The 19,212-nt window shown below is 39.1% G+C and overlaps 1 protein-coding gene across 3 annotated transcripts in view; it reads left to right on the top strand.

Moving 5' to 3' along the window:
• LOC119904552 (diacylglycerol kinase beta) overlaps positions 1–19,212 on the top strand; it is a 119,369-nt gene that overhangs the window by 85,926 nt on the left and 14,231 nt on the right. For all 3 annotated transcript variants that reach the window (XR_005444723.1, XM_038721329.1, XM_038721327.1), the window contains 2 exons: positions 671–761; positions 6,066–6,267. Coding sequence is in view for 2 of the 3 variants with exons in the window: in XM_038721329.1 (XP_038577257.1) it covers positions 671–761; positions 6,066–6,267 (293 nt within the window). In the remaining variant the exon portion in view is untranslated. The remainder of the gene's footprint in view (positions 1–670; positions 762–6,065; positions 6,268–19,212) is intronic.

The following is a 19,212-nucleotide window of genomic DNA, read 5'->3' as shown; positions in this document are numbered from 1 at the left end:
CCTAACTGTTGAAAACTCTGAATTCAAACACCATCGGTGTTTCATCAGAGTTGATATTTACAAATTGGTCAAGATTTCACCTTGACTGCAAACAGTGTTATTCAGCCACTGTTTAGCCCTAAAACTCGGCAAACGACATCAGGATATCAACTGCATTCATCAGGTCACCTCTGACAAATCGTCTGCAGGGCAGAAATGAACCATTGCTCAGTCAGTCCTGTGGCGTGCTTTGACTGTTGTGAATCACAATAATATTTACCCTGATCTTATAGTCTCCACCAGCAATGTTTCACCCCGTGTCCCTTTCAGAGGCAGTGTTGATGTTTTAACTCTTGGAATAAGGGCACTCAGGCGACTGTGAGTACAGACGGTGGAGTTAACCTTCTGTGGTTCAGTATCTAGCAATCAATGCTGTGGTGCCATTGCCTCCATCGATGGAGCTTTGACCTCTGTGGTCACGTGGCCGCTAGCTGTCCTGAGCTGTCAGTTTCAAAATGTGAGATGACTCAAGGCACCGGACAGCTTCAATATGTGTCCAGTGCACCCTGAACAAATCACGCTGCAGGCTCACAACACTGTGCTCATGTGCAAGCTAAGTGAGGACTGGGAATGTTTTCTAATGTGTTAGTTAAAAACATATCTGTCCTCTGTTTCCCCTCTCTCTCCTCAGAATGAAGAACAAGCTCTGGTACTTTGAGTTTGGCACCACTGAGACCATATCTGCCACCTGCAAGAAACTTAATGAATGCATAGAAGTCGAGGTGAGTCACTGTCTTATCAAAGATGATGGATGAGCGGTGACAAAAATTTTGGTGGTGTAACTGAACTGAATGAGAAAAAATATCTTTAAATACCCAAGTATATACCGAATTTGATGCAAAAAAAGAGTAAAATATGAAACATCTTGTGTACACTACATGTCAACATATTTGCTTTTCTGTCTTTTTTTGCTGACAGACTTTTAAGTGCTGTTATTCTTTCATGTGTTTCTAAAAACGTACAACAAAGTAGTTTTCTCATGTTAATGAGGTGGGCTATTCATAGCACATCATCAGATTAATGCTCCATAAAGTCATTGATTGCCTCATTCTGTCATACAGCGCTGCACAATCTGTCACCTGGGTGCTTAAAGCACAGCAGGACTCCAAGAACACACACACAAGAAACAGAATTTTTCAGAATCCATTGGGGCCAAATGCAAACAAGCCACATTTCATTTCAAAGGGTTCATGCTCAACTCATACATTTAATTATTTATGTGATTACATATTCTATTTACTGATCTTTTTGACATTTGCCAACATATAGCTCTACTACTTTCTTAAAATGTTAAGGCTGACATAACTCTATTTATTTCTTATAGTCAACAAATCCAATAAAAACACCAACAATATGATATTCTGTCTCTACATACCCTGTTTTTTTGCAATCAGCCACTTACAAATATTTTGTTTCATTTGGTCTAGACTCTGTGATATTATTTACAGAAGCCCAACAATTCCTACCAAGAGCAGCACTAGGCGACAGAGGCAAGGAAAAACTTCCTTTTAAGAGGCAGAAACCTCGAGCAGAACCATGTCTCAGGGTGGGCGGCCATCTGCCTCGACCGGTTGGGGGTGAGAGAGAGAGAGAGAGAGAGAGGCAAGAAAGAGACAGAGAGAGAGAGGGGAGGGAGGCAGCCTACATAATATACACACAGAGGTACAGACAGTAAAGATAGTGTTGCTATAGACTGAATGAATAATGGTACAGATATTTATAGTAGTGTTAATGATAATAATCATAATGTTAAAGATAACAATAATAATAACAATAGGACTAGTAACAATGATTGTAGCAGAGGGTGTCGAGCAGGAACACGGGGGCAGCAGGTGACCCGCAGCCACAGATCCAGACTCCACAGCTCCAGAGCCAGAAACACCTGCAGAAAGTGATAGGAGGAGAGAGGAGAGGGACAAGAAAGCACAAGACTACCAGAAAGGGGAGAAGTCGAGTTAGTAACATGCATTAATGGTTACCTTGAGATTTATGAAACGCTTAGACTGAGCAATCACAAATAACCTCTACTAACCTGAATACAATCTATATTTCAGTGATGTTTTTCATGCAAGGTACTCACTCACTCACTCACTCACTCATCGTGCATATCCTCCGTACATGGTTGCGGGGGGCTTGAACCAATACCAGCTGGCATTGGGCGGGAGGGGGGGTTCACCTTGGATAGGTCATGTGCAGATACATACTGATATATACAGTATGACTTTTGTATGCATATAGACCCCTGCTCTAGTTATGAAGGAGAATGCAAATTAAATTCAAAGCATAATCTTCTTGTGTGTGGGCAGTTTTTATAGTAATGTTAGGAATTTAATTCCTTTTACTCAGAAAACCTTGTATTTTGTTTGTAATACACCCTCTTAGAAAGAATCACGGTAGGTATCCTCTCTTAAGCAGTCTGTACGTAAAAGCTTTGGCCTGAATTCTTTCTCAATTTGAATGCACAGCTCATTGCGCAACAGCTCTTTCATGTATGCACAATAGAAGATGCAGATGTGTTTACCATTCAGAGGGGTGTGATTTCCACATAATGTGACCTTATGTCTAACAAGTAACTGGGGAACAATCGTGAAGGCAGATAAGCAAATCATAAGGGTGGTGAGGTGACGTGCACAGGCAAGAAAGCTTTGGATCACCTAGTGAGAGGTGCAGTACCACAGGGTGTAGAAAATTAATGGTATATACACACACAGACCAGGGAGCGGAGAGTCAGACGCAGAAATGCAGAAAAATGCAGGTTTTACCGTGAAGCTACTATCTAAAACCAATGTAAGAGTGGAACAACAGTTTTATATTTAATCCTACTGTAAGTAATGCCAATGTTTTTTTCTGGAAACTGCACAAAAGAAAAGTTGTTTTAAAACCAAAGTGTGTTTGAAAGAAGAGTTGTTTCCAGTCACACATTATGTGAAGGTTCCTCTGTAGTTTGCCTGCATGTCGTCGACGTGCGGTAAAGTCCAGCATTTTTGTTGTTGCTTTGACTCAATACAAACAGCAATGTGTTGTTGACTTTTCCAGGTGCTTTTATATTATCGGATAAATCCAGATGAAGCTAGACACTAATATAGACGGTGATATTAGGATTTTATTACATTTGACTTAGAAACCCTTTTATTATGTTTGTAATACACCCTATTAGAAAGAATCACAATAAGTTTCCTCTCTTAAGTAGTCTGTACATAAAAGCTTTGACCTGAATTCTTTCTCAGTTTGTCTGCACAGGTGATTGTGCAACAACTCTTGCATATATGCACAATAGAAGTTGCTGATGTGTTTAGGCTACTACGCAGAGAAGTGTGATTTGCACGTAATGTGATTATGTCTAACAAGTAACATAATATAATTCAGTGTTAGGCCAAGAGTGCCAATGGGGTTACTTTATTTCTGTTAATATCAGATAGTTTGTATTGACACTTGGCCAACTTATTTTACTGCTGTCTGTTTTGCTGTTTCACACAACTGCACACTTGGTGTCTGTCCAGGTAATGCATCAGACCGTAATAAATTTTGCAGTCTTAGACAAATCACTGGTGCGCAAAGAGGTTACAAGCATGGACAGCTATCTTACTCTATGATACAGCTACTCATACACTGCAGTTGTAACGTCTGTGGTATCTGTTAGCTTAGATGTTAGCATAAGCTTCCTCTCACTTAGCACATATAAATACACACAAGAGTCTATGTTATTATGTTATCTTGGCTATGTTAGAAATCATGTTGCTCCAGAAATCCTTTATATACATTTTAGTAACCTGGTTAATGTGAATCAGCATACATGCAGAACATCAGTTATCAGATCACAGACACTATTTTGGAAGTTAGTTAGTTAGTTATTTTAACTGTGGTTCTATTAGGAAGGACAACACATATGAATGAGAAGAAGCTGTGTTGGATTAAATACTTTGGCACTGACCCTGTCAATTAGATTGTTTTTTAACAATCTGAGGACGAGTTTTAAAAAAGACAGCCAACTGGACAACACCCGGAGAGCTATATATAATGACCTGACACTAGTGGCGGTGGGGCAGAGAAGGGGCAGCTGTAAAGCCCCATATATTTCAGTGACAGCGTGATGAAACAGGTAAGGTGAATACATACATTTCAACTAAGATAATTATTGGATTCTAGGAAAACCCTTAAACAAATCTCCCTGAAACCATATCTAAGACCAGAATCCCCAGAGCAATGATGAAATAGCACCGGTATAGCTGATGCTGAAAGCGTTATCATTAGTTATAATGCTTTCTGATTTTTTATTCATTTTCTTAGTGGCCAACGGTGCAGCGAGAACGTGTTTCAATTATTACAAATAATGTTCAGCAGTGAAAACCGACTTGACTTCCTCAGGCTACTATCTGTTAATTTCAGTTTTTGTCACATTTTATTTATTTATTTATTATTATATAGAATACAAGAAAGCATTGTTGCATCTTAAAGAGGCCTGCTGTCGTAGAGATACTTTGCCTGCCAAAGGCTTAGTTATACACATGCGCAAACATGCATGAAAAGATAAATGATGTCTCATTTAAATGATGTTTCCAGTTACTTACTGTAAGTGCATGTGACCACACGTACTGTCAGGTCTCAAGCAACTGTGAGTTTTTCAGTCCTGCTGTGTTATCTTATATCAACAGAACATGTAAATCCTGCATTAATTGCCCTAAAAGTGGTATCAGTTCAACCCAAAAGAGCAACTTATTAGGTGGTTACAAGTAAAAGGAAACTACTCCCGAGTTCTATGTATTCATCCTGTTTGTGGGATTTGCCAAGTTCTAGAGAAATGTCTGCCTACAGATGAGCTTATGGCATTTGACATTGAAATACACTGAAAACATCACACAACACAGTTTTCCAGGTATGATTCTACCAGAATACATTTGCCAGTGGTATGTGTCTGCATGGATGGAACATGGTGTATAATATGAAACTGGCTGTTAGCATAGAATTGCATTACATATAAATATATATTAGTTTCAGAGCTCTTTCAAATCCCAGAAAACTATTCAAGACCTTCTTCTCCCTCTTCTTCACCACCACATCTTCCTCTTTGTCCCTCATCTCCCCTCTTGGAGGATTTTGCTGTTTTTTTTAAAAGAAAGTTAGCAATATCTGAGTGGTGCTTCATGCTTTGATCACCCTCACCTTCCACCACCCTATGTTCACGGCATTTTAAACAGTGAACCACCAGATCCCTCTCTCCACCCTTAAAGGATTTCCATCGCAGTCTGCACTCTCTCTTATTGCATCCTTCCTGACGGGATGCTGGGCCCACTCCTCTCCTCCCTCTACGCAAGGATGGCTTGGTCATACACTTGCTTGACTTCCCGAACCTCTACTATGCTGATGACACCCAACTATTCTTGTAATTTCACCCATCTGATACTTAGGTGGAGACTCACATTGCTGCTTGCCTGGCTGACATAGAGTAGATAACAAGACACCACCTAAAGGTAAACCTGGACAAAAATATGTTCCTCCACTGGAAAGGGTTCCTCACAAGACCTGTCCATCACCTTTGACAATGTGGTGGTGCAAGGAACCTGGAGTTGACCCTGAACAATCATTCTCGAAAAACATCTCAGAAGTACCCCATTCCTGTCAGGTTCTCCTTTACAACAGCATGAGGCTTTGCCCCCTGTGGTTATTCATCTTTGGCAAGGCTTTTCTCTCTTCTGGCTCCACTGTTGTGGAATGAGCTCCCTACTGAAATCAGAACAGCAGAGTCACTACCCATCTTCCTCAACAGGCTAAAAACTCACCTTTTCAGACTACAACTCAAAAACCCTTACTAAGACTTACTTATATATCTAGCTCTTGCTTCTACATGGTTTCAACACAACTCATTGCAATTTGCTTTGGACAAAAGCATCTGCTAAATGAATGTAATGTAATACAATATTACCATAGTGTCTGTCATCCTGCAGCAGTTAGAGATTTCTCTTAGAGTTGTTAAATGTTTCTTTAAACCCATTCTTTCTCTTCTTTTTCCTCTCTTAATTTCCCCTCAGTGTGATGGGATCATCTTGGATCTCAGCAACACCTCCTTAGAGGGCATTGCTGTGCTCAACATTCCCAGCATGCATGGTGGCTCCAACCTGTGGGGCGAGTCGAAGAAAAGGAGGAACTACAACCGCATGAGCAAGAAGGTTCCTGACAGGATGCAAGCCAGCACTGTCACAGATGCTAAAGAGCTCAAATTTTGCGTGCAAGGTGAGTCCAAGGATATGAATGAGAAAGCACCTTCCCAGGAAAGTGTAAAAAAACAAACAAATTCAACTACGTGTTACCTGTTTACAAGAAGAGTTTCATGTAAAGAAAAAACATCCCGCTGAATTAGTGGTTGTCTCTTCTAAGGTCATAAATAATGATAACAAAATAATAGGCTTTTATTGAATAAAACAAATAAAACCCTGCGGAGAAATTCTCTTTGTTTCCAAACCTTTTTAGCATGTTATCCTGAAGCACTGTCCATTTGTGACTGCCTTAGAATTATGAGAAGTGCAACCTAAGTGGGGATTCAGACCGAAAAATAGCTCTGCATTTAAACAGTGCAGGGGGCTCTGTTGGTGGGGATGTGTTGTTTAAGGCACCAGTGATACAATGAAATATGTATGTATGTATGTATGTCTGTATGTATGTGTGTGTATATATATATATATATATGATCCAGGGAGCTGTTGTAACAGATTGATCTAAAGGCATCTAAAGGCTTATCAGATGTCAAAACACTTCACAGTGGTTTACAATACTTTAACACGGGATTTTACAATTGTGGGACATTATCATGGCTTTAACTAATTTATATTTGTCATGATGATGTGCTTGCATATATTTAATGGGCCAATGCAGCACTTAGCTGAATGACGTCGTTTTGCATTGCAGCAAAAGTTGAGCCTTGTTCAATATTTTGGCTGAACATGGCACCAAGCTGCACCGTCAGACTGGCTCCATTCAAATGAACGAGAGGGCTTTGTTTTTTCATGCAGGGATGCTGCCCAAAGAGGTAAAGTGTTACAGAAAAAGTCAGACTGAACTGTAATTTTAACCAGGGACCCGACCAGGCGGGTAGGGTACCACTAGGCATTACATTTAAAGGTATTACATTAAACATAGGCATTCTATTTAAAGTAGGGAGTGAGGGTATTGTCTACTGTCACCTTGAAGCTAAATTGATCACAGATAAATGATCAAGCATGTAGAATGTTGACTTTATTGGTCAAAGCAGCATGTCACTGAATGGAAAAAAAAACAACGTCTTCTGAGTTTTCTTGCTGGGGCCATTTCCGTTGTGTCAATCAGTGACAATCAGCTGGGGATATATGAAGATATTATTGGAGCAAAACAACTGAGCACCTGTGACAGTGGAATTTGTAGTTGTAGAAAATAATAGATTTTAGTAAATTTGAAGTCAAAGAGAAAAATGCTTTGGGAGTTGCATACTTGTAGAGTTAATTTTCTCTCCCACAAACACAAAAGCTACATCTTCTGAAATTCTTCATTCTTCATGCAGGTGCACAAATCCTATTCCATGAAATCACAAATTAAGAAACTCATGATGGTCACCAGGTAAATAGAGTTGTGTAGATTATAAGAATAGTCTGATGTTTAGTGCTGGCTATCTGTCTCCACTGGCCTCTAACAATTAGCATCCTCTGTCCCTAGGGACAGGAGGTGCTGACAGAACTGGTATTTAAGGACGTTGACTATCACCAAACATCTGTTTTAGATGAATGCCATGAAATTACCTTGAACAAGAAAGGAGACAACACGTTAATGGGGTCAAGTGCTGTAGCTCCAAGTGTGACCTTTGGAAATAATTAAGTGTTCTTGATAATCAATGCAGAGAGCAACCATTTTACTGTTACAGTTTCCAAGATCACCTCATTACCATTTGTAGCTACGTTTGAATTTCCAATAATGTCTGATTATTGTTTATGTCATCAGACGTCCATTTAATGCAGAAAGGGGACAAAGTAAAGGAAAAACCTTAAACAAGTGGAGAAACATGTTTGGTGGGTATGAAAATGATGTGAATACAATTCTACAGCCTCTATGGTCACTACATCTCAACTCAGTTTGATACCCATTGGAGATTTTGGACCAAAGTGTATGTCAGTGCTGTCCACCACCATCTCCATTAGACCAGATCAGTTGTACTCAGGTCTCTCTTGATCTCAATGAGATGACCTGATTGAATAAAGGTTGTATATATAAATGTATGAATGTAGCTCATCCCTTCAGTAGAGTTCCACAGACTTGGCAAGGAGCCCTGATGCTGTTCTCGGGCCTGTTTAATACCACATTTCGGTGCCATCAATGAATAAACATGACTTTTCTTTTTCATGGCGTTTCAAGTTAAACCAGATTTGAATCTCAAGACATAATGTTACATTATAGGACCCAGTAGTCTCGATAGCAGTATCGATAAGCTCGGATCTTATTGATTTTCGGGTTTTGAGAAAGTTTGGAACGGGGTCCTTTTAGAACCGGGTATTGATCCCCATCCCTAGATATATTATTCTAAATATGATTGTAATTTACTGAGTGCGAGCACGAGTAACAGGATGCTGTCTGCAGCCTTTAATATTTTAGTTGTAATTGCTGGATGTAGTGCTCTTTAACAGACGCATCTTTCAAATTGTAGATGTAAATTCAGAATACACAGTTGTTATATATTGTTGTTGTTGTATATTGTTGCATTTTGTTCAGGGAGCTGCATGTTTTAATAGAAAGTCTCTGTTAGACAGGTGTATGGAGTTTGAAAGAGACAGGCATTTAACAGACCAGTAGGATCTAACAAAACAATGGTTGCATTTGGGAAAGACCCAGCTTTGAGTTTTTTCTTTAAAGCCACCAAGTTTATGGAAGTTCAGTACTAAATGGCTGGTGTACCTCTTATATTTTGTAAATAATGTAACTTCAAAGAAATTCAGACCGGAACAAAGTTTCTTTTTAGTTTTGCTTTACTAGCCAACTCATGTGCACTTTCTCTAGCTTTCCTTGAAGAAAGATTTAGATTTGTGGGGTTGTTTTTCATCTAAACGCTTGCCAGTAGTTTGACTTAAAAGGTTCACATCTAGGAAAAAAATCAGAAAATGAAAATAAATTACTGTAAAGGCCACTATGTAATGTATAAAGGCTGATTATTTATGTATTCATTTATCAGTCTTTAGTGCCAGACCAGTATACATTTTTATAATATGGATAGAGTAATCTCCAGGATGAGTTATTTCCTGGTGCTTGAGCCTGCGTCTGATATCCACAAACATTAGAAAATAACCCACTCTATGCTTTCACCAAGGTTTTCTTAATTCATCCCACTTCTGTCTCTCTCACTTCACTGTGCACATCACCGCTGACTGAACTAAACCTTGTTTCCATGGAGATCTCAGGGCTATACTGACGTAAAGAGTGGAGCAGAGGAAAAGCAAAAGACAGGAGAAAAGGAAGACACAGGTAGAAGACATACTAAAAGAAGCTATAGAGTACGAAGTTCTCTTTGTTGAATCTCAGATCACATGCTGGCGGCGCTCACCATTTCTCAGAGACTATAAAGGCTCCTAGTAGTTTGACATGGAATAGTTTAAAGATGTTCAACACTGCACTGTAAATCATTACAGCCCCATTAAGTTATGTCCGCTTACTCCTTCTTTTTAACTCAAAGAGCTCTGACAAGTTTTGGATTTTGAACGGGACTGTATGAGTTTTCGAAAGTTAAACGTGCATTAAATTTATTGTGTTGACTATTTGAGACTTGTCAGATATGTAGGTGTTGATTGAACTTGTATGTTAGTTATCAGTGGAAAAAATGCAGGTGTGCGTGGAAACAAAAAGCCTAGTTGCTGCATCTTTTCAGTTTGAGAGAAACTGTCTTCTTTAAACCATTGCAAAGTTGAAACATGGACATAACCAACTAATCATTAGGGTTGAGCAAGTACTTGGTTGAAGCGAGCATTCAGTACAAAAAATGTACTTGACGAGTGTCATCAGAGTAAAATGGGTCAATATTGTTTTCTAATAAACTATAAATATAGGAACCTTTTTTTAAAATTATTCTCTTGCTATAATTGTAAGTCAGAAACATTGCTCTGAAGCTCAGTTTTGAGGTTTTGTAAAATAATCTGTAATAACAGATAGTGGTGTACTCGCTCATCCCTACTGATTATACACTGCAGATAAGCTATATATTCAAATACCAACCAAAATATAGACACTTGTGGTAAACAAGAAAGGACTAGTGCCAGCATTGGAGAGGGTTAAAATGGTCAGTAGTGTTGTTTTAACTTGGAACTGTGAGCTGGAAAAAAATGCAGAAATGTATGTTGGTTTAACTAGTTAAGAGAAGTTTTTCTTGCATTAATAAAGTAAAATATCTTTTTTTAACTCACAGTATGACGATGAAACAAGTCAAAAAAAGACAATGTTGAGACAACTAGAACATTGTAGTTATGTCAACTTTATTAACTTTAATTTGTAAGTAGAAACAAAGGCAATCTTCAAGTTGAGTTAACTTACTTTCAAGTTAAACCAACTTGTATGTCCTCTGACACATAGGAGCGACAACCAATCAATCTTGTTTTGATTCCTTTGTTAAACAGAAGCACATGTTTCCTGCTCCAGTCAGCTATGTAAGAGCTTAAAACAAAATGGAGGAAACGTTGATTTCGAGGTCAGCGTCCTCCCAATTCTGTACGATCTAACTTTAAGAACATGCCCGTACATTAATGATAAAAACAGTGCACAGAAACATAATGCTCGGGAAATAAAATACTTACAGCTTTTGCAGCCATTGACTCCATTTGTGTTGTAAATCTTTAGACTGTTTTTTTAACTCTTGACCTAAATCTCTGCCATAATCCCAAAGTAGCCTCTTAAAGAAGTGAAAACCTACAAACTGTCCTCACTTTAAAGATTTTCCATATGCTATTACAACATTTGTGAAATGTGTACATTTTACTTGTTGTTGATGACAGCAGGAGTTGATTTAACTTTGAGATAATGATATAAACAGTTACAAAGTGCTTTATAATACAACAAAGTATATTTTCAACATAAACTGAATAAAAGTAACCAAAAGCCATAAAACTAAGTACCTTCTAAAACACAAAGAGAGTAAAAAGAACTAAAACAGCACATGGCATTTCATTGTAAATGTAATGATTTGGGGTTTTGGTCTGTTTTTTCGACAAAACAAGCATTAAAATATTAGCAAGAGCAAACATATTTGAAAAACTGCACCACAAACTACAATGAAACACCCCAAAACCAGCATACAGTCGAATCATCGCTCTCTGACACAGTATTTACACTGCATTTTATAAACGGGGCTACTTTTAGAGCAATGTTGCTGTGTAATGCTGCCATCAATGGGCAACCAGGTGAGACACAGGGCAACTGATTAGCGCAACGGACAGTTGGCAACAACCAATCAGAGGCGCAAAGAAAAGAAAGAAAGTAAAGAAAAGTAAAGAACAAAGCTCAATTCCCCTAAAAAAGATACCTGTGAACACAGTGTAAAGATTAGCCTACTACCGTAATCTCAATCTCAATAATTGCTCACGACCGATCTAAAGTATGCAGATTGAAATGTGTTGCCCATTCTCTGTGGGAAAGTGGCTAATAAATATTGTGTATCATCAGCTTAAAAGACCCATTAAGCCAGATGTTCTGTACTTTTCACACATGTATATATACAGTACGTGCATGAAAGTGTACACTCTAAGGTTTAGGCCAGTAGCTTCACTAATTAAGGACATTTTTAGGAAAATATGTAAACAATTCTGTGTGAATTACTTTGTAGCATGCACTTTATAACATGTGTGATGAAATCTTGCGCTCCAGAGTTGTCCCTCTTGATTTAAGCCTTATTAAATGTGCCCGCTAATGCTATTTGGAAACAGGACTCAAAGACGAGTGTTCCAGTTTCAGAGAGAAACCGTGTGTCTCCATGCAAAGTATGCATTAATGTGCCTCAGTTTCTGCGTGCCTTAAAGCATGAATGCGCTAGCGTGACTCTCTCAGTGTGTATGCGTGCCTGCGTGTTTATCATACAACTAATTGTTTATGGCAGTTGCTTTCTCTGGCGCAATAAACTAAAGCTTTTAAATCCATTTGCTGCATATAATGCAATCAGCCAAGGTTACCCAGAGTGAGTGAAAGACGCCCCGGGCACTACTGACCTCAGTGATGAAACTTCAGCCCTCTGAGTCACTGTGTGTCTGCTCTGGTTTTTCTCCTGCATGTACAGAAATGACAGATGAGACATTTTCAACTCGCCTTTGCCTCAGTTTACACTGCCCAATGCAAATTCACACCTGTTTGCATCCACTCACACCTTTGCATTGACTTTATATACAGTTGTGGGGACCTTGTGTCACAGTTTAAGGTGTAAATTAGAATCAGTAAATGGGACAAAGAAAGTCTGGACATTAAGCTTAAGGTTTCCAAATGTGCTGTGGTGAAAAAGAAAAGGTCAACCTGTCTGAAGTTTTAAATAAAGTGGGGTTAAAAGTCCATTCATGTCAGCTGGATGAAGACAGATAACAGTCAGAGGAGCCGTTGAAACCACAGTGAGGGCTGGAGCTGCTGACAGGAACAGGATTCACGTACGAAGGCCCCGGTGTCAGCCCATCCCATCCTCATGCTCCTCCTCAACTTTTATCTCTGCTCCATCTCCCCCCTCGCTTATTTCCTCTCTGCTCCCAGATCAGATTTCCTTAGCTTCCTGCTGTGGATTGAGCTGGAAAGGATTCAAATGAACAAAGTGGATGTAGCACGCAGATCGAACCGTGGGAATTGTGAGTGTGCTGTACACTGTGTTGAGCGGCAGTACTCAGTAACACGTTACAATAATGTGATTTTTTTAAATTTCAATTCAGTAATTACATCACAGTTACTATTCCCAATAACACTCAGTTTCTTAAGTGCTAGTGCAATGTTGGCTTATTTTCTTACTGGCAGTGGTGGAAAGTAAATTAGTACTAAGTACTCAAGTACTCAAGTACTGTACAATTCTGATGTACTTGTACAGCATAAGGCATAATAGCTTTCTACGCTACATTTCACAAGGAAATATTGTACTTTTACTCCACTACATATATCTGACAGATTTAGTCACTTTTCAGATTATAAAGTTACACAGAGAATATAAAATGTATTTATATAAACAGTATATACATATATCTAAAATGACATATTGTTAAGGTTTGAACTACCAAATAGTAACTTATGTAAAGTGTGGTAGTTAAAATTAGATCCACCTTGACCAGAAACAGCATTAATAGTAATGTTATAGTAATAATAGACAGATAATATAGTATGTGACACAGTAGCATTACATTTTTACAGAGTGACATACACTCACTATCTAGCCACTGGCAAGCTTACATTTAATAGCTGTTCTCCTTTTGTTTGTGAATCTCAAAGCTTCACTATGAGGACATGACTCTCGGAGATGAGAACAACACACAGCTAGGCAAATTACTTAAAAAATGTAATCACTTACTCATTCGCAATTATTAGTCTTTAAAAATAGTTACATTACTGATTACTCAGCAGCAGGAGTGATAGATACATGCTTTGTTATCTTAATTTCCATCACCGACTCAGTTCCTTGAGACATATTGAGACATAAAAACATTGTGGTTTAATGAGCAGACAGCCTAGATGATTTGACTGTAGATGACCACCAACTGCTAGCTTAGGCCCTGCTGAATGCACACAGCTCTCCAAATGTCCTGTCCTCACATTGAAGCCACTGTGTTCACAAATCATCCAACTCACTGAACAACAACTAACTGATTCCTGAATATAGCTGACCAGTGGCTAGCTAGCCAGATAAGAACATGTCAAAAGACAACTTTGGAGTTGTCAGAGGGGTTTATATTCCTCCTCTTTTAGCCACATCTCCAGACCCTGTGCAAAGCTAACACGTCCCACACAAGTCTGTCCACTAAATACACATACTTGAAACAGATATCAACCCTCCATCAGACTCCTGGTAAGACAGCAAACAAGTGTGTTGACTGGAAAGTAATAAATTAATATCAAATGTAACCTCTCACACGTCTTACTGAAATTTTTTACTGGCCTAGCAGTCACAGCGGTTAAGGTAGCTGTTGATGGTCAGTATACCTCCAAACTGTGGACTGTGTGTTTGTTAAAATACCCCTGCACATATGCAGTGTGGGTGTAGTAGTATTGGTGTTGCTGGAAAGCACCTTTGACGTGGTTGATTTCTTCTTCCGGTGAGCAATTACTGTAGTAATGTAAATCTTTCTTCAATCTGTAATGAGTAATAGATTACACTTATTTTAATAAGTTGCTGTACTTGGGTGTTATTTTTAAGAAACCTGCTATTTCAGGTATGGTCTGTCCAGGTTCCCATTGCGTCTCACTTCATGACTCATTTGTTTTCTTTCCCTGCTCCCCTCACCTTGTCATCTCTTGCTCCTCCTTCCCTGCACCCACACACAGCCCACAAGCCCCTGCCCGCCCTCCCCAGCAAATGGTCAAACTGTGACACACCACAATAGAAGGCTATATTAGGCCGATCACATCCAGAGACTGCATATTGTTTTCTTCTCACGCAACACAAACAGCAGACTATATTTACTTTGATTCACCCCCACCGGTCTGCGTAGCTGGAAATAGTTCCTCTGTGAAGCAGCTGACTTTGCTCTCAGTGGATGGCAGGAGAGTGGATGACCTTCCAGTGATACATTTAAGTTAATGAATGCCGAATGACTGATCCTTAAAGAGGCCAGTCACTTTCAAACAGGATGTGAATGGAAAAGATTTCTTGAAGCGTCTTTAAAAACAGAACAGAACTGTGGTTTGTTCCCATGGATGTTTTTCTCCTATCTGGAAAATTCTCATGATGATTTGCTTCTCCATAACAGTGTGACAGAAAAATAGCAGTGAAATTGGCAGTGTGTGTGGTGTATTTCTGTACTATATCATAGTAACATTGTGTTCTCTGTCAAATTGCCAAGTGCTCTCCCCCGTACCTTTACCTCTGTTGGGGCTGGCGAGGTGAGCTGCAGTTCCTCTAGACCATCTGCCATGACTCTGGCCACCCTGAGACAATAACAGGCTGGTCGGGGTAGTAGGCGGAGGAAGGATACACAAATATGCCTGCTTATAATTATAGCCCAACACCTCTAGCTGATGCGCAATTAAAGCTGCGGCTATTCCTCTGGGGGATTTATAATGCATCTTTCAGTTTCTAATTGAAGGGTTATTATAAAAAAATTATCATTAATTTAAAACTTAAAGAACTTGGTGATGTTCTGTTTTTCTTAATGTCAAATCTCATGACAAGACAACCATAAATGGATCCGGCTAACAAGCATTGTCTGTGTAGCAAAAGCCTCATATGGCTTATTCCTATAAAACCTAACCAAACTGCGACTATTTTACAATGTTAACCACGTGTGTCACATGACTCATGTAACGTGGTTAAGGTCCGGTACGCCCTGTTGCTGGACTGGTACTTTCCAACGTTATATAAATGACATATATGTCTTTTAGAAAAACACTCATAGATGTAGTTTCGCGAGGCACTGACAAATATTGTGGTTTAGGTTTGAGGACATGTTGACGTAGACGGTTACCTAATGGTATTCCATTAAATGAATGCGAAACTAGGGGGCACCATAGAGAAACCCAAAAATGTGAAATATAGATTTTTCCCTTTGGGTTTAATGATTTTTTTCTCAAAGGAGAACTCAGGTCACATGACTTACAGAGCATATTTATGCTGTAGCAGACAACAAAAACAATTGAATTTTAAGATGGACTGGATTTACATCATCAGTAAAAAAAGAATGGCCTCGGGGTTGAGAGCCACAGAAAGAGTCCTGAGGAAGTACTGAGCAATGGAATAATGTGAATATAGAATATAACCACCCTTACCTTTTAGTTTATATTTTCTACACCCTATCTCTATGTAGTTTTTGTTTCATACTCATACATATTCATGTTTTAATCATGAAAAAACTATATTTCAATATCAGTTTAACAGTTAGAAGCTATTCTGTTACAATGTATTTAGAAATATTCTCACAACTCCCCTATATAAAGCGTGGTTTTTAAAATAATTTTAAAATGACTTCAGATTGCCTGCACAGCAGAGACAAATAGTGCAGCACAACAGTAACGATTCTTGCTGCCCGCTGCTTGGCAAAGCTATGCCATCCCATCCCAGAATGCACCGTGGCTGTGTTATGTAAGAGGCTGTTCTATTCTATTCTTAGCTCTACCTTACTGAGAAGTAACAGTGCTGGTTGCCTGCGAGTCAAAAGCGCAGAGATCTGATGAGGCGGGAATCATCAGTGAGGTGAGAACCAGCACAGTGGGCTATTCTGCCATCAGGCTCTCACACTGGGACACGGGCAGGATGGCATGCCCATTTTTGGTATTTGGAGGAAGTAGAGGTGTATGGGTGGGTGTGCGAAGGAGGGGGATTTATGTTTAATAGTACAACAGGAAAAGGATATATGAATAGCACTTTTTTAATATCCTAAAATAGAACACGTCAACAACCGACTGAATTTTTTCACTTCCTCTTTTTTCAAACCTGGCAGTAGAAGACCGTGCACACACTTTTTTTTTTTTCAACTGCAGAAAATGACAGACTGCATCCATCGTTACATCCAGCCTTCCTTTTAATTCCCATCTGTCATGTGTATCCATTATGTCACTAGCCCCCCTTTCCTGATCTCTTAGTCTCCAACTGTTCAGTTTTTACTTAATGCGTGCCCTATCCTATTATAATTATTTCCTGGAAAGCTCTGCAGAGACAGAGAGATACATATGGTGAACATGTGTGGGTGTCTGTGCAGTTGCACGCAGTCTACAGATGAGGCGTCATTTCTGCACGCAGTATAATGTACGTGTGATCAGGAGTGAAGCTATACCATGTAGGTGACCATGTAGATAATTTCCAAATATTTCTTCTTGGAATCTGGGGGGTTTCAGGAAACTGGGGAGAGTTTATTCGAGTTCAAGTAAAAACTACATTTTGTAGGCTGACTTCAGTGTTTAGACCCAGTAAAACTCAAAGATTTGACTGGTTTGGGGGGGGGGTTAATTATCAAGGTTTATCCATGGCAATGTGGTGAAATCTTTGAAATAGCATTTAGACCTTGATTTTGGAAAACAAACCGTTAAAGCGGCACTTTGTGTCTATAAACAATTTCGTGAAATTACTATATGGAATGTAAATGGTAAACTTACAGAGCATTTTAGCATGTTTCAGCTCACTGTTTTCGTTTTCAAGCCCACAGCTTTAGTGTCTGGAGTCCCTCTCACCAAGTCTCATCATCCAGGTTTGCAGGCTGGCTTTCAACCCGCTCTGATAAACCCACTGTACCTGCCCACCACCAAATGACAGACAGACACACTAACTTAGCAGCTAGCTGGTGAAGAAAGAGGAACATTTAGCAGTTAAAGTGCCAGATATTTGCTAGACATCTGCCAAACAGAGCTAAAAGAGTTACATTCATCAGGTGGACACAAACATGACTCCAAATGAATGATCATGCTTTTCTGTAACTGCTGGATGTGTAAATAATAATAATAATAATATTTATTGTTTATCAAAGCCTTTCAATCCAACAAACAATGCTGCAGACTCACAGTTAATTTAAAACCCTCTGTTAATATATATCAATCTATAATTTCAGCATTTTAAAAAGAGTTTTCTTCGCCTTTTTCTATTGATGCAGCATATTTATTTTCCTCACAAGCCCTTCTGTACTAATGCATGTGCCACAAGCATTTAATTCTTAAGAGGAGAGACAAAACTGAAGTACACTTTGAAGGGTTTTTAAATGTTGTTCCTTGCTCTGCTCTGACATTTTCTCTTGAATAGTCATCTGAAATATTAAAGAGTGCCTGTGACTCAGCAGCAACCAACTCATTCCCAGATAAACCTTGATCATCTTTGAAATGGCAGCACTTTCCAAATGCCACACATCCTGGTCCACACACATGCTTTCATACACGTGAACCAACACGAATTGAAAATCCACCATGTTCAAACTTGTGTTACCCAGCTGCAGTTAATCAAGAGATTAATTGTTCTATATATTATATAATATAATATAATATTTCATCTTTAACTGTTGGTAACAACATGATATGATAAGGGAGTTGATTACAGGAATAAGCACAGGATAAGAAAAAACACATTTAAATGTTCTCTGTACTTATGTCGCTATGTATACACAACTTTTATCTTAAATTCCTCCAAAACGTGCAAAGCCACGACCCCTGTGTTGCATCAGGCTTTTGCAGAACACATTTCCCTTCCAGTGCAAAGCACAAACACACCACAGTTTCCTGTTTGTCGTTTGAAACAAAGCCAACAGGGTCAGCGAGGTCTGACGATGTTGGGAAATTATTAACATTGTTTACACTGTAACAGACAGACAGACCTGCAGCCTGTGGCTCCTGTCACAACATGCAGAGCTGCCAGTCGTAGCTTGTCTGGGCTGGATGGAAGATTGAGAACCTCAGGGAATGGTTTGACTGGTTTCCCTCAGTGCCTTTCACAAACTTTTCTCTCCTGCTGCAAACTCTGCTAAAGCCATTAAATCAAGTACATATTATTATTTTCTGTTCTTTAATTCTTTTTGCCTTTTGTGTCTGGCATTGACATTAGGAACATGTAATTGCAAGACAGCATACACAGTTTGGATGGTTGCAGATTTAATGCAGAGGAACTTTCAGAGGAATACTTTAGTATTTCTTTGACATTTTAAGGTATCATTCAGCACTGAAGAAAGACAGAAAGGCAGTCAGGGGAAACTGTGCTTTTCGAGTGCAAGGGAGAAGACTAGAATATGTTTAGGTGTTCAGCTGGCACCAGCCTGCCTGCCTGAACAAAGTTAATCAACTCTCAGAGCTCCGCACTAACCTGCATGATTAGCCATGGAGAATGCGTTACAGAGGCAGATATCTGATTCAGTTCTGGGTCTATTTTTGTTTGTAGCATCACACCACATTTTTCAACAATCTCCAATAAACTGAACAAGACTAATGAAAAGATGTAGAAATCAATACGTTGATAAAAACTAAACTAAGCTAACAAGAAAAGCATACAGAAATCAAATAATAACTATCAAAATAAAGTATTTGTCGGCCTGTCCA

The sequence above is a fragment of the Micropterus salmoides genome, unplaced genomic scaffold (assembly GCF_014851395.1).
Source record: "Micropterus salmoides isolate LMB-PRFRI ecotype aquatic unplaced genomic scaffold, ASM1485139v1 Ms_hic_scaffold_15, whole genome shotgun sequence".
Classification (NCBI taxonomy): Eukaryota; Metazoa; Chordata; class Actinopteri; order Centrarchiformes; family Centrarchidae; genus Micropterus; species Micropterus salmoides.
This window is presented reverse-complemented; position numbering and strand designations above follow the sequence as displayed.